The sequence below is a fragment of the Dasypus novemcinctus genome, chromosome 6, assembly GCF_030445035.2.
Source record: "Dasypus novemcinctus isolate mDasNov1 chromosome 6, mDasNov1.1.hap2, whole genome shotgun sequence".
Taxonomy (NCBI): Eukaryota; Metazoa; Chordata; class Mammalia; order Cingulata; family Dasypodidae; genus Dasypus; species Dasypus novemcinctus.
This window is the reverse complement of record NC_080678.1, coordinates 15757709-15774094: the sequence shown is the minus strand read 5'-3', so window position 1 is coordinate 15774094 and position 16386 is coordinate 15757709. Positions and strand designations below refer to the sequence as shown.

The 16386-nt window shown below is 49.6% G+C and overlaps 1 protein-coding gene across 4 annotated transcripts in view; it reads left to right on the top strand.

The window, feature by feature from the left end:
- TACC2 (transforming acidic coiled-coil containing protein 2) overlaps window positions 1-16386 on the top strand; it is a 226948-nt gene that overhangs the window by 94522 nt on the left and 116040 nt on the right. Inside the window, exon 1 of one of the 4 annotated variants that reach the window (XM_058298243.2) lies at window positions 7028-7050. The exons of the other annotated variants lie outside the window; for them this stretch is intronic. Coding sequence (XP_058154226.2) covers window positions 7043-7050 — 8 coding nt within the window. The 5' untranslated portion in view covers window positions 7028-7042. Of the gene's footprint in view, window positions 1-7027; window positions 7051-16386 lie in introns of those variants that run through there. 4 annotated transcript variants of the gene reach the window in all.

Genomic DNA, 16386 nt, shown 5'->3' with positions numbered 1-16386 from the left:
TCTGGAAAATCTGCCCCTTCCCAGGACTGGATGAAGTATCCCTTTTCTGTCTCTGACAGGCAGTAACCACTGCCTTATTGGACTGCAGGGGTTAGCTCTGGAACCTTGCCTCCTCTGACCTCTTAACCCTACCACTCTGCGCAGGGCTGGGCACATAGTAGGACTCAACAAGTGATTGGGAAGGACCAAAGAGAACCCTTGTGGGCTAGAAAGTGTTCTGTCGTCAGGCTGTGGCAGGGGGCCTATGATTCTCTGAGGATAATGGAGTGGAATTCAGGCCCCAACATTTCTAAGCTTCCATCTGGGTGCCTATGAAGAAGTCAAACCTATGAAGTTGGATTTTTGACTCACCCCTCTTGGCAAGATGCTGGTGTCTTTTTGTCTAGGGAGGGTTTGGCCTCCATCCTTTGGCATCATATATTATCCATCAGTTTAACCAGCCTTGCTTGGTTCCAGTCTCTGGATTCGTGTTTCAGGATTTCTTCATGTATGAAACTGTATCCCTGGAAGCCCAGAGGTGAGGGGTGAGCCAGGAAGCTGGGGGCAGAAGTGAGTCCTTGGATAGAATGGAGGTCCCTTCCAGTCCCCTGAAATATCCTCACCAAATATACGTGCCACGCCCTCTGGTTCTTCCTACTCTACACAAGGATTGCACCTGCTGTCTGCTGGCATATTGGTTCCCTATTCCTCCTTTTTACCTCTCCAGCATGTGTCTGTCTTTCCAGGTAGGGTCCTGCCTTATGTATTTTTATACCCCTGGACACTGGGAATGGGGATTGCAGGTGCTCTGTGAAGATTTGATTATTTAGTGGTTATTTATGTATCAGGTAAATTTGGGCACAAATTACTAGCCTGGCTTCTCATTTCCTGCAGCTTGTCATTTCTCAGCTAAAGCAGAATATCATTGTTACAACAAACCAAAGTAGCTGCCAACACACAGCGAGGTATTTCCTAGGTACCGATCTACCTTTTGTATTCCAGAATATCCAAGTGATCTTTCATTTGCCTGTGGTTTTTCACTCCTTTTTGTAGCTTTAGGTCTAGTGCTACCAAATGAGCATTTCTCAACATCACAGTTGACTATCTCGTCAGGATGCTTTGACTGCAGGTAAAAGATGGCCCAAGGAAAGAAATCCTCAACAATGTGAGGTTTATCCTCTCACCTAATAGGAGTCCAGAGGCAGGGCAGTCCTGGGGTTGGAGTTTTCATTAGCTCAGTGATGCCACAGTGGACCCGGCTCCTGATCTCATTCACTCTACCCAAGTTTGTGGGTTTGATTCCACCCCCTTCATCATTTCAAGCTGGCTGCGGCAGCTCTACACACACATGCCCTCACCCAACAACACTGAGAGACAGGAAGACATCTGAAAGACAAGAGATGTACCATCTTGCCCATCTTTTTAAGAAAGAAGTGAAGAAAATGTCTCCAGACACCCCCAGTAGATGTCCCTTCGGTTTCATTCGCCAAGGATGTATAGTATGATCACGCCAAGTCCGTGCAGGCTAGGACTTACCGTGGCAGGCCTCAGCCTCTGGGACTGGGGAGGGGCTCTGACTGTGGGTGCCCAATATTCAATAAAATGGGGGGAAGGTACAGCAGTTCTGGAGGCAACCAACTGTGCTTGCTACAAACGTTCAGATTCAGAGTTTCTCCATCTGCAGTTTGAAAAGCATCTCTGTCAGAATTATCTAGAATGTGTTTGCTAAAATTCACATTCCTGAGCCTCTTCCATGACCCCCTGAATCAGACTTTCTGGGAGCTGGACCCAGGAATCTGCATTTAACAAGTAATCCGGTGAGTCTTACATGCATGAAGTTTCATTTTTGTGGGCCAGGTGTTTGTCATGGTCTCCTATTAATATTTTCAAGTTGGCAGATCACCCTTGGGCAGTGTGGGCCCTTTCAAGGGGAAGCTGAGGGAACAGGAAGAATAAAGAGTTATCCTTCAAAAGTTCCCTTCCCAGTCCTTGCCTTTCAGAGATTCAGCAGAAATATTAATGGATACAATGATGATATCTAGGATCTACTTCCAAAAAATCCAGGTAGCAGAGGGAGGTGGGTAGTAAATAAAACAGAACTGACCATGATTTAACAATGCTGAAGCTGGGCAATGCACACATTAGTAATGTGTTATACTCTTCTCTACTTTGCATATCTGAAATTTTCTGTATTTAAAAAAAAAAAGATTTAAAATCCCCCTTCAAGACACTTGCTCCAGATTTTGAACTAGAGCAAGTCATTCCTCTTCAGGTCTTACGCTGGATTCTAGGATTCCAACAGCAAGATTTTTTTAAAAAATAAAGCAGTATTTTTTACATTTTCTTTTGTCCCCCTCCAAACTGATCTTTCCTCCAAACTCAGGTGGAACCCCAAGACATGACAGATAAAAACAGAACAGCTCTGGTTGCAGAGTCTCTGGGTGCCTCCCATGTAGACTTTTCAGTCACTCCAGAAACTCTAGGGCTGTGGGGAAGATGGTGTAACCACTTCTGTGCTAGGGTGTTGCTGATAAACTCATACAGACTAGTATTTCTGCAGAGGTGATAGCCTTGTATGCAGACCTGAGGAATCCTTAGGACGGTAAAGACTCAGCCACAGATGCAGGTTCTTGGGCACCTTCTTCCTGCCTGCGGTTTAGGTGCTTCTCTGGATTGCACGTATCCAAGACAAAGGGTACAAGCATGCACCTGTCCTCTTCTGCACCAGTTGTGTTCCTCTGTCTGGGAGCAGGAGAAGATGGGCAACGAACATATACTGTGGCCTCGGGTTTACTATCCAGGCACCCTTTCTTTCCTGGGTACAACCAGTGCTGTGTGGGGTGGCTGAGGGCTTCTGGTGTGGAGGTATCTCTGTCATATGGCGGCCCCTGAATCTCAATCCCCTCTAATGGTGGGGGCCCTTGCATTCATCTCTTAATATGTCCTACAGTGGGCCATGGCTCTGTCTTAGTCATGTTTTGGCCAGCTGCCCAAGACCTTGACCGAACTTGAGAGTACCTCAGAGAGGTGCTGGGGCCAAGCCTTTCTTAGCCGGAGCATTTCTCCTGCAGTGAATGGTCTTAGACTCTGAAGACATGATGGACTCAGAGAATCCATAATTCTTTCTTAAAACCTTTCGAAAAGGAGATTAAAGAACATGAACAACCAGATATCTACTATGTTACTTTTCTCTTGCTGCTTTAACATTTCCAGTATAGTGGCTTAAACAGCACAACAATTATCTTATAGCTCAGTAGGTTAGAAGTCCAACGCAGGTCTTACTAGGCCACAGTCAAGATGCTGGCAGGGTGCGTTCTCTTCTAGAGTTTCTAGGACAGAATCCATTCTCTTGCCTCTTCTAGCTTCTAGGGGCCAGCCACAATCCTTGGCTTGTGGCCCCTTCCTCTGACTTCATGTGACAGCATCTTCAAATCTCTCCGACTCTGCTGTCCTCATTTCTTTCTCCAACTTTTAACTTTTGCCTCCCTCTTCCACTGACAGGGGACACTGTGATTCCAGATAATCTCCCTATTTTAAGGTCAGCTGATTCATAACTTAATTCCATCTGCAAACTCGATTTCTTTGGCATGTAACTTACTATAGTCATAGGTTCTGGGGTTAGGATGTGAACATCTTTACTGGTACCATCCAGTCACAAGGGATGTGTACCCAGCAACCACAGAGGCCCAGGTTCATGTGACCCCAAATTCATTCCTGCATTTTGCCCAATTGGAGTGTTTGACAATGTGATGAGTGAGCATTAGCTGTGATTGGGGCACAACGACAGTCGAGTTTTCCCTCTCCAATAGCCGGGGGGCATCCATTTAAACGTGTTTGCTGATTTGGGTCTCGGTTATCACATCTTCAGACAGATACACCAATGCTATGCCAGTGAGCCCTTGATGAGCATGTAGACAAGGAATCTGTTTAAACTCCTTTCAGAAATTTGACACTTGGAAGCATGGTATGTGTATGTGTTTACATTTTAGCGGAATAAATAGGCAGTAAAAAGCCTATTTATTCCACAGAGAATCCTCATGTAGACTCCTCCTATGGGGCTCAAATCTTGGGCATCTGTTGCTTTAAGAGGAAGAAATGAAGCATTGAGTCACTGTGAGTCTCTTGCCCTTTGGTCCTTGAGTATATAAAATATAGTAATGCCTTCTCAACACTAAAACTTAAAATAGGAAGTCTGGTATCCAAATTCAGAGACGGGATCTTCTTGATTGGAGTCTGTCTCCAGAAATATCCAGAGAAAAGCTTATAATTTTGCAATGATGCAGGCAGGTAAGTGCCACTTCTGAGATGTAAGTTAATTTGAGGCTCTAAAAGGAAAAAAACCACAACACAATAGAAACACCCGAGCTCCCCTAGAAATAGGGCAGAATTAGCTCTGCTTACTCCAGAAGGGTGGGAGAGCCAAGGAGCTCTGCAAACTGTAGAGACGACCGCTCACCGGATCTGTGTTTGAGCAGCATTAGGACTAACCAGGTGAAGCACGAAGGGTCAGAATTAGGCTCTAGGAACAAGGGAGGCACCATCTAATCCCGTTTCTTTCTGAGGCTGGGTGGGCAGGGGGGTGGGCAGGTATTCCCCGGCGGAGGCCCCCCACCGCGAGAGGGAGCCTGCCTGGACCGCAGAGCTGGGCCACCCGGCGAGTCCCTTGCCTTCGCTGTCATTTCATACGCCGGTGCCTTGCCCGCGTTGTCATGCCTAGTGGAAAGCGCCGTGGAAAAACTAAGAAGGTAACAACTTGTGACTCAAACCCTCCTGGAAGAAGTCTGCAGTGCTGCCCGGGCCCGGCCGCGCGCCCTTCTGTCTGCTCGTCGGTCTGTCTGCCGCTCGCTCTTCCGGCCTCGGGGCCACGGCGTGCGCCTCGCCGTGGGCCCCTCGGCGCTCGGAGCGCGCCCTAGCCCGACCCCGCGCATTCCTGGGCCGGGAGCGCGAGCAGTTGGCTGCGCGCTGCCCGGCTCCGGGCGCCGAGGGCTAGGGGAGGAGCCTTGGCGGGCCGCGGCTGCTCTCCCAGTCACTGGCCTTTTGTGCGGCAACTTTCCCGGAGCCCCGCAGGGAGCTGCGCCGTTGCCCCGGGAAAGTTTGCGTCCCCCGGCCGGGCCGCGGAGACTTCACGCCAGGCGCCGGGCTCGGAAGCCTCGCCGCTGGGGGGCTGCGGGGCAGGGGCCGGGCCCTCCGCGATCGCCCGGGGCCGGTAAGTGCGCGGTGGCGGCGGCAGGCGGGCGCCCGGGGGCGGGGAGGGGACGCGCGTCCGCGGAGCTCGGCCGCCCCGCAATGGCGGGTTAGGAGGGCTCGTTTCATCCTCCCCGAGGAGACTGGGCAGGGGAAGGGGCTACACCCATGTCTGCGTCCCCTCCGCAAAAGGAGTGTGACTGCGGGGGAACTGGCGGCCCCGGGGTGGCTGGGAGGCTCGCTCCGCCGGAGCGGGAGTGGGGAGGGGGGAAACGGCGGGGGTCCGCGCCTGGGGCTGGGGTCCCCGCCTAGGGTTGCGTTCACCGCCCGTGCCGGGGTCCGTGCAGCCCCCGCTGGGCTTCTTCCGAGTCCGCGCTGTCCCACTGGGTCACGCAGGGGCACCCCCGGCGGGCCCCAGCGGCGCGTGGATTGGCCCTAAAACTCTGCCCTGGGTTTCCTCGGAGTTGGGGACTTTTAAATTCTCGAAGAGTTACGTCAGCGGCGCTGCGCTCAACGCCGGGCTCGGGCGCGGCACGTGACCCGCACGCGCTTCCCTTTCGCGTCCCTGGCTCCCGCGGCCGAGGCGGCCCAAGCGTTCGCGAACTTGGGAAACACCAGGAAGTACCGCGTCAAGGGCATTGGGCCGTCCTCGGCGCGGTCGGAGCGCTCCCCGCGCCCCGCGGTTGCAGAAGCAGGGAGTGCAGTGGTGGCTGCACCCCCCGGCCCTCTGCTCGTCTTCTCGTAAAATGGCATCATCGTCATTAGCGTCGGGCTCAGCCTTAAATGCTAAGACAGCAGCGGGTGGTCGCGGGTGAAAAACAGCTGAAATGTCTCGTGAGAAAATGCCTCTCAGGGATGGAGGGCGGGCTGGGTTGGTGGAAACAGAAGCCAGGGGATGGGGTCGGGAAGGGGCTTGGTTAGTGCCCGGGCGAGGGCAGGTTCCTCACTGGGTCTTCGGTGCCGGGAGGGCCAGTGTGCGCGCCCGTGGCTTTTATGAGGTGGAGGTGGGGGGCGTGCATGTGTTTGGGCGACTGTCCCATGCCCGTTCTGTGCCAACACACAAAATCCCGGATCCTGGTGCAGTTTAGCGTCAGTCTTACACGGGAGGAGGGCGTAGCTCTTTTTGCAGGTGGAGAATTCCCTCCCCGCCTTCCCCGTGATTCCCTATGGAAGCCACTTTTTAAGTTGTCCCCATTGCATGTAGAAATGCCTGTCTGGGACCCTGCCCTGAGGCCGTGTTGCATCCACTCAGATTCCCGTGTTGGATTCTGAGTTGAGTCTCCTCTGGTGAAAAGGGGGCCCTTTCCGAATGGCGGGGGTCACTTGCAGGCAAACGCTTTGTTGGGAACGGTGCAGTCACCCCCACAGGACGTCTTTTCTGAGGCCCGGGTGAGAGGCCTGCAGAGAATGGGGTCAGGCGGGCCGGTTAGGTGGCAGGGAGTGGATTCCCGCGGGACTGGGGCATTCTCAGAGGAGAGCAGGAGCAGAAAGAGGCCAGCCATGCCTCCTTGCGCTGACGCCACAGTCAGCTTCCGCCTACCCAGGATCTCTTGCTGCCTCAACACTGCCTTTGGTCAAAAGTGGCTCCCCGAGCCTCTGGATTCTCTAGCACCCATCTCAGTCCAAGTGTGGCACACTTCGATGTCTAATTATTCATGTATTCGCCTTAACTGCTTACGAAATCCCAGATCAGATGGCACCTGGCCCCTGACCTAGCGGGAGTGAGCCCCTTGCTTCTCTCTCCACCCCTTTCCCTTTGTGTGGCTAGTGCTTCAGTGCTTAGCACATTGTTGCTGGAAGGAGGCTTAAAGGTTAGGGTTTCATTTTACAGATGAAAAAGGTGAGACTCCAAGAAGTCCAGTGTCTTGCCCAAGGTCACATGACAAGGTGAGCCTTAAACCTAGGACCCCGGACACCTGGCCTGGTGTTGGCTCAGCGAAGGCCTCCTGCCTCCTGGGTTTCGTTCTGTTTGGCATGATGATTATTGATGTTTGCTGCCCCCACGGAGACAGGCACTGCTTGGGGGAGGAACGATGTCTGGTCCACAGCCCCACCCCACAGGAGGGCATAAATGGTGATCGAATCCAATAGGACGCGGTTCCTGCCTTTGAGAAGGGGCGTGCACACTGTGTTCAATACCGGCGCATACCCACATTGGGTAGACTTTGCCATGGATGGTAACGCCCCCTTAGGGGATGTCTGGAAATGCGTGAGGATGTTTGGGGTTCCAGTGACTGGGGAGGGCACAGTATCTGGTGGGTGAGGTCCAGGGATGCTATACATGGGACAATCCTGCACAACTAAGAATTGCCCCACCAAAATGCCCGAAGCACCCCCAGGAGAGGACACTGCAGTCTGAGGAATTGAGAGAGATCCGTTCTAATTGGAAGAATGAGAGAAGAGGGTCTAGAGCAGGAATTCTTAACCTCTTTTGTTCCACAGACCAGGCAGGTGAAAACCACGGAGCCCTTACGTAAGTCCACACTGAAATGTGTATTATTATATAATAAATACATCACACCTGCACCAACACACCCCCACCAGAATAATGTTTTTTTGAATTTCTGTTCAAGCTCACAGACCTCTTGTTAAGAACCGCTGCTCTATGGGCTTGCCAGGTCCTGGGTGTGGATGAGGTTGGGGGAGAATGAGGGCTGAATGGCGTGCGCGCGCTTGTGTGTGTGTGTGTGTGTGTGTTTCTCTCTCTTGGGACTCCCATCCACAGCCAAAAGCAAAAGGTTTTCAGATTTGTTGTGGATTGGTTTTATCAGACCCTTGCACCTTTTGCTCAGATAATCCGGAGAAGGTTCAGGAAGCTGGTGATAGCATCAGTGACTAACCCTGGTGAGAGGAACAAACCTAAGAAAGAGAAGCCCGAAGGGCTGGGTCCCCTTGTCTTCTCCAGCTGTGCCCAGGGCGTGTGAAATCCGTCCTGGCACTGGGTTGTGTCTGCCTACCCGTCCCTACCCCCCACCGTTATGGTCACGCTGCTTTGTTTATAACATCGAAAATCATTTCCCCAGCAACTCAGCATGATGACAAATCATTCCAAGGACTATGAAATCATTCAGGAGAAATAAGAGGCATAAAAAAGAAGACCTGGGAAACAAGAGTTTTCAAGGAAGTATGTCTAAAAATAGAGCCCAGGGAGAAGTGAAATTCTCGAAGGAATACAGAGCAATTGTCTGCAGTGGAAGTGTTCTTTCAGATGGGATGCATCAGTTCCATCCGCCCTGCCAGCCCCTCCTTCCCCGCTGCTCTACTGTGGCAGCCTGTTCTTTAGCAAATGTAGTCAGCACTGTCCACTAAGAGAAAACAAAGTTCCCAGGACTTTGTTTTCATGGAATGGGGGAGGGGCAGTATAGAGAAAGCTTCCAATTTAGAGACAAAAGTCTTGTATTGGAGTCCTTGCTGCACCTCTTACCAGCTGTGTGACCTTGAGCAAGTCATCGACAGCATCTGAGTCACTGTTTCCTTCACTTTAACGGTGGAATAATTATCCCTGCCCACCTGGCTCACAAACTTGTGGGAATCAACTGATACAATGTGTATGGAAGTACTTGGTAACCTGTAAAGTGCTGTGCCAGTGGAAAGTACTGTTAGTATTTTTCAGGGATTAATTTAGGGGATGTGGATTCCCTAACACTTCCCATAGTTTAGTTTTATTGTTATTATTTTAAGATTTAAACTAGGAGGTGTACCAGTATGAGCAATTCTCTCTTATTTCCTTATTTAGGAACTACTTATTCACTCTGTTGTCTAGAAGCTGGTGAGCCTGGGGCTCCCTTGTTTTTTTCACTCCCTTCAATTGCACATTTATACTTTTCTTAGTAAACAAATAAAAATACCAGGATATGACATTCATGTTCTGCTCACAGAGAGCAATCTGGGGGGTGGGATGGGAATGGAAAGAGAAAGCACGGGCTCCCTTGGGCTGGGCTGGGCTCGGCTATTTATGGGCCTCTCCTCCCAGCCTGACATTGCTGACTGTGTCCTCTGAGGCCCAAGAGGCAGCCCAGTGTCGGTGTCACTTGGAGTGGCCGGTCCCTTGAGCTTGAGCCCCTCAGCAGCATGGCAGTTGGTTTCGTGTGATGACTGTTGCTCCAATTGGGGCATGTTCCAAACTGAGTAGAGGCATAAGGAGAGTTGGGGTTCTTTGGGCATCAGTAGCACCCCTTTGTTATTGGATTTTTTCTTGGTTCTTGAGTACGCTGCAGAAATGGATTTCAAGAGTACATCGGGTGAGTTAGGCCAGTAATTTATTAAGGTAGGGAGGGAAGAGAAATGGGAGAAAATAACAGATCATGGGACCCAGGTGAAGAGGAAGGGGCTGTAAAGTGATAAAGAGGGCTGATTTACAGACTACAGTTTCCCACTATAGATTATAAATGCCCAGGTTTTACTTGTGTGTTGATCCATGTTGAGGAGAAGGCAGCCAGAGTCAGGGTCCAAAGGGGGGAGAGAGTGAATTCAGGCCTTGTGCCTTCTTTTTGAACTGTTAATTATTCCACCCCTTTGCTAATGGCAGGGGAGGAGTTCCAGTTATTTGCTGTTTTGATTGATTATGCCACCTATCAATCCCCCGTGAGGGTCCAATGATAAAGTCCTTGGGCAATATCCAGGGCTTCTCCTGGCTTCCAGAGGAAATCTTGTTCTGGATGGTGGAATCTTGTGTGTGTGTTGGGGGTGCCTTCCAGCAGCCATCGTGGGGCTATTGATGTCCATGTGGATTCTCTGCCACGTTCCAGATCCAATTTTTTTTTTTTAAAAAAAAAGAAGTCCTAACGTTAATGGCATTTATTATTATTCTTTTTAAATTGAACTCTTTTTTTTTTAAGATTTATTTATTTCTCTCCCCTTCCCCGCCCCCTGCCCCAGTTGTCTGTTCTCTGTGTCTATTCACTGTGTGTTCTTCTTTGTACGTTTCTGTTGTTGTCAGCAGCACGGGAATCTGTGTTTCTTTTTGTTGCGTCATCTTGCTGTGTCAGCTCTCCGTGTGTGCAGCACCATTCCTGGGCAGGCTGCACTTTCTTTCGCACTGGGCGGCTCTCCTTACGGGGCGCACTCCTTGCACGTGGGGCTCCCCTACATGGGGACACCCCTGTGTGGCAGGGCACTCCTTGCGCACATCAGCACTGCGCATGGGCCAGCTCCACACGGGTCAAGGAGGCCCGGGGTTTGAACCGCGGACCTCCCATGTGGTAGACGGACGCCCTAACCACTGGGCCAAGTCCGCTTCCCTCCAAATCCAATATTGCTTCCCTATCTTACTAGCCAGCTTCATTCCCCCCCCCACCCCAGAGAGTTTACACCTTTATTCTTAAAGGGGTGTTAAAGGGAGATGATTTTTCTGTAGCTACTTCCTGCTGGTTAGGGGCAGTAGGCCCTACCTGACAAGGTGTAAAACCCTCTTGCTATTCTATCTTGATTGGAGTAAAATGGATCTGGCATCCTGGGTGAAGCTGGATGAAGTCTCCATATGGCTAACAAGGTGTTGATTCTGAAAGAAATAAAACTCGATTAGTATTTTGAAATATATGGTCCTACTAAGAGGATACTGGACCACAAAAGTAGAAAAGGCCTGCTGCAGGTGCCTGCAAAGGCTGCATTTTCTCAAAGATGATGGGAAACAGTATTCTTCCTTTAGTTATTTTATGCTATTGGTTAACTCTAGGGAGAGACTGCAGTAGATAATGGGGCTTGGTATAAATTGTCAATCCCAGTTCCTATGGCAGAGGTGATGAATAAGAAGAGGCATTGCCCATTTAGTTATAATATAGGGAGAAATTACAGGAAATGAAAACAGAGAAGATTTCTAAAGAGGTGTCTGATTTCCTCTCTCCCCAGCAATAGGTATTTGGGCTAGAGGTAGAGGGAACAGCTGACTTTGAATAGACATTACCTAGCTTTTTCTTTTGAAGAGGTATTCCAGGCAGTCCAGTGACTGGTATTAGTACATCCCGTCAGGTGCTTCTGGTAAGCTGGCACTTTCTTGGGCAGCTGGCTTCACTCAGGATTAGTGCACCAAGCTGGAAATTCTTTTAACTTTAATAGCTGTGGGAATGATCAGAACTTAACATAATTGAGAATGAGGTTTGTTTCTTTGCCAAGTTGTGATCAGAACCTGGTTTCCAGGTCCTGGGCGAGGAAAGATTTTTCATGGACCATTTCAAAGGGGCTAAGCTGAAATAGGTTTTAGCCACCTTGTTGGCTGTTTCCCTTCTGGTGGGAAAACGCTTAACCCTGGTAGAATGGCATGTGGCTCTGCCAGGCCTCGCCAGGGTATGAGTGGGACAGTTCTGGAATAAGGGCTAAGAGGGAGACCTGGGTTAAGCATGTCTTCCCACCTGGTATGGGGTGAAGACTGAGAGGTCAACCCCAAGTTAATTTGGTGGCTTTTTAAATTAAAAGGGCTGTTGTCCCCACTCCTCTTAGGCAAAGTGGCTATTCCTTTATCTTATGGGCACGTTTATTAACTTCTTAGGAAGTGAAGTTTATCAGGACTTTTAACATGTTCAGTGTCCCTCTGCCTATGATCTAGAATAGAAGAGATAGCACCATAATCAGGCACTCTATCCTATAGAGTAGGATATAGGTACAGTATGTTGTATTAATTAATGTACTACCCAATGCATAAGCTTCTCTTTGAGCTACAATAGATTGAAGTTCCGGGTTTGTAATACCTGACATGTTCTCTTTCCATGGGAGCAGGCCATAATGCCAATTGTGTTTAAGTTGTACTCACAGTTCTCTGGTGATCATTGCTCCACTTGGTATGTCCTTCACACAGCTAGCAAGCTGCAGCACTGTTGACCCTAGAGAGAAGCTGGGAAGGTAGTTTCTGGTATTCCACAAGCCTGGTGTATAGTGCCCTTTGGCACTATGAAACAGTGCCAGTCTGGCGACAATGTCCATTGTACATTTGGCTATATTGAGCCATCATTGGTTGCTGCAGGAGTTTGAAACTGCAGTGTAATCTCCATTGACTTCAGGAATACAACCGGAGATGTAGTAGATACCCTTATTGTTTTAGGGGTCAGTGACCAACCTAGCCAATAACTGAAATGGAGAGGCAACCTACAGTGTATTGAAGGCCTGGTTTGAATACACAAAAGAGTATGACAATGCTGATGTCTATCTCTGAATTAATTTTGTGAAGTTTCTCTGCTTTTCCAGCAATTGAATCAGTTCTACTTGTGATTTATACATTAAATCCACTTGCAAGACAGTATTGACATTTTTTTTTAAAGATTTATTAGTTATTTGTCTCCCCTTACCCCATCACCAGTTGTCTGCTCTCTCTGTCCATTCGCTGTGTGTTCTTCTGTGTCTGCTTGTATTCTTGTCAGCGGCACTGGGAAACTGCATCTCTTTTTTGTTGAATCATCTTGCTGCCTCAGTTCTCCATGTGTGCAGTGCCACTTCTGGGCAGGCTGCACTTTTTCACACAGGGCGGCTCTCCTTGTGCAGTGCACTCCTTGCACGTGGGGCACCCCTGCGTGGCATGGTACTCCTTGCGCGCATCAGCACTGCGCATGGGCCAGCTCCACATGGGTCAGGAGGCCCTGGGTACTGAACACTGGACCTCCTATATGTAGGCACATGCTCTATCAGTTGAGCCACAACTTCTTCCCTTATTTCCTCATTTTTTTAAGGACACACAACATGAGGTTTCTTGGCCTCAAATCTATCTGTCCTCTTTTCTTACCCTGGTTTAACTGGAATTCAGGGTCTCATACTGTAGCAGTTTGATATGGTTATGAATCCCAAAATGAGATATTGGATTATGTTTGTAATCTGATCTGTACCTGGGCCTGATTGAATTATAATTAGGGCTTTAGTTGGGCCACGTCATCACCCCTTGGTGGGTGGACTTCCAGATAAAAGGCATGGTAAAGAACAGAGTTTAGGTTTCTGATGTTGGAGTTTTGATGTTGGAGTTTGATGCTGAAATCTTAAGCTGGAGCTCTGGGGAAAGAGACAGAACTGTTCACCTGACAGTCTACAGCTGACCGTGTGGAGAGAGGCAAAGCATAGAGATCCTCATAGTCTACAGCTGACCTTGTGAAGGAAACAGAGTTGCTGAGCCCAGAGGAACCCAGGAAGCCTGAGCCCTCACAGACATTGGCAGCCATCTTGCTCCAACATGTGGAAATAGACTTTGGTGAGGGAAGTAACTTCTGCTTTATGGCCTGGTAACTGTAAGCTCCTACCCCAAATAAATGCCCTTTATAACGCCCAGCAGATTTCTGGTATTTTGCATCAGCACCCCTTTGGCTGATTAATACACAAACAGAGGCTGCTCTTGGCCACACTGTGGCCATGTAGACCAGCAGTAGGCAGAATCTCCTGATTCTTGAGAAGACACCCTATGGGGAGTTTCCTGGTGGGCTAGAGACCATGCCTATTATTCTAGGAAGAATGAAGAAGCACTTTTTAGTCACTGATATGGCATCCCAGTGTCCTGGTCTGACTAAAACATTCACCACTCCATGTAATTTGGAGCTGATGCTCTGTTCTCAGCGTTTTGAGAATTTAATCCAGAGCTCTACCGATGGTTCTTCCCGTGGCCGACTTAGGTCTCGGGGAATGCTTGAAAACTCCGAAGTTCAGGCCCCAGTGCCCAAGACTGATTGGTGGGAGACATTCTGAGCAGTTACCCCAAATCAGAGTGCCTGAGCTAAGTCTTGGGATATTTGGCTGCCCTCTGAATGGAAGGGCCCAAGGCATGGGGGCTATTCAGAGTTTACTGCTCTGGTTCTCAGCATCCTGACCTTCCAGGGTCCGAGTCTGACTCAACAGAAGCACCTGAAATCTCAGGGTATGTTTGGCTGCTCTCTGATTCCTGCCATCCCAGAAATCACAGAGCCCCTGCCGCAGGGCATTCCGGGGGCTGTTCTGGACTTGGAAGACAAATTGAATAGATCAGATTGGCCCTCCAAGCCAAATATTGCTCCTTCCTCAGAGAAGGGGCAAAAAGCTTTTTCCTATCCTTACAGAGGTTTTGAAAGTCGTCTTAGTTTTTTGACTTGACTAGGAGTTTCCCAGTTAGACCAGCCATCAAAAGACCATTAGGTGATTCGAAATCAGTTGTTCCAGCTAACACTCCTTGGGGTCCTGAGGCAATCACTTCCTTGCTAGCAAAGGCATTTTCATTTTTACAGTTTTTAAGACATTCCAAAGCATTTTAACACAAACCTGTAATGAGAAATTCAGAGCAAGAAGTAGGAAGATAAAACATGGGTAAACGTTAATTATGCAGGGGTGTCCTGGCCTGTGCCCCCCGGGTAAGGGAACTCTCACGGCATCCATTTTGGCTCTGCCCACCGCCTTCCCACGTCATCCCCCAGGGAGCTGGGTGTGAGCAGGTAGGAAGGCGGAGTGCTAAGGCCTGGACCCGCTGGGAGGGGCAAGCCCCCAGCTCTCAATCATTGCCTTGTTGCCCCTGAGGGGAGAGGGCAGGAGAAGGCAATGGCAGCCAGGCCTGAGGGCAAAGCCACTGGCCGCTAAAAGGGCGTGAAAAAGAAGCTTTGCATGCCCTGTGCTCTGCTGGGGAAGCTCTGTCTTGACTGGGCGGTGATTTGAGCCACTGCCCTATGATCTCACAAGCCTGGGTGCGGCGCTCGGATGCAGGGAGTTCCCACGCCCTAGGCACTTCTTCCCTCCCAGGATTATATCCTGTGGAGGACCGTAGGTGAACCCGCTTAAAATGGAGAACCAAAGGAAAGCATTAAACAGACTGCAGGCCATAGTTTCACTCACCAATAAGCTCCTGGTATGGCTTGCCAATATGTTACTAGATTTCGTCTAGGTTCTTGACTGTGCTGCAGAAATGAATTTCAAGAGTCCGTCGGGTGAGTTTGGCCAGTAATTTATTAAGGTAGAAAGGAAAGAGAAATGGGAGAAAATAACGGATCATAGGTCCCAGGTGGAGAAGAACGGGCTGAAAAGTGATAAAGTGGTCTGATTTACAGACTGTAATTTCCCACTATAGATTATAAATGCCCAGGTTTTACTTGCATGTTGATCCGTGTGGGGGAGAAGGCAGCCAGAATCAGGGTCCAAAGGGTGGAGAGAGCAAATTCAGGCCTTGTGCCTGCTCTTTGAACTGTTAATTATTCTGTCCCTTTGCTAATGGCAGGGGAGGAGTCCCACCTGTTTGCTGTTTTGATTGATTATTCCACTCATCAGCCTGCTCCCCCCCCCCTGCCCCCAGGGTCCAATGATAAAGTCCTTGGGGGAATATCCGGGGCTTCTCTTGGCTTCCAGAGGAAATCTTGTTCTGGATGTGGAATCTCGTGGGGGGGGGCGGGGCGGGTCTTCCAGCTGCCATCTTGGGGTTGCTAATGTCCATGTGAACTTCTTGCCAGGTTCAGATCCATCTGTTGATTCCCTATCTTACTAGCCAGCTTCACCTTCCCTTCCTCCTTTTCTGGCCAGAACACCCCCCTCCCCCCCCTGCAGCCCTGGGGCTTCCTCCTCTCCAGGTCCCTGCTTCATGCCAAGCCGGGACAGGTCAGATCTGGTCTCTCCCATCTTGACCGAGTGACCCTGCCTGGGAACCTGCAATCTGTAGCTCCCTGCTGCTCACTCACTGCTTGAGTTGTGGTCCGTTCTAGGCCGGAGCCCTGGCCTCGTTCCTCTGTGCATCCCCAGCACCTAGCCCTGTGCTGGGCAGAAGGCATTTTCAGCCATTGCCTGTTGGATCGGCGAAGGTCTGAATGGCCTCCTCTCTTCAACTGCAGGAAGGCTTTGCCCCTGCTGCATTCAGCGTGTAAGGGAGAGCGTATGGAGCTAATTTTGATGACTGTTTGGTGTTGGAATCAGGGAACATCTGTAACTGTGATGAGATACTGATGCATCAATGGGGTTTAAAAAAAAACAACTCAAATTTTGACTTGTCTAAGTGAAACCACTTGTGGCATTTGTTTAGGCTTCAACTTGCTTGTTGTGAGCTGAGTTCCCTGTTCTCAGCTGGAAAAAGTCAGAGGGGAAGCTGGTTCTGGCCTGAATTAAGTGGCAGCTAGAAAGATCTGATGGCAGCAGCTATTAACATCATTCCATTATTGCTACTTTCTGTTCAATCATTCATTCATTCATTCATTCAACAAGTACATGTTGAACACCTTATTGATAGAGGGCCTATTGTAGATAGATACTATGCCTTACATACATTTTTTTCATTTTCTTTTAAAAAGCTTTCAAGTTGTGTACTTGTGCCCA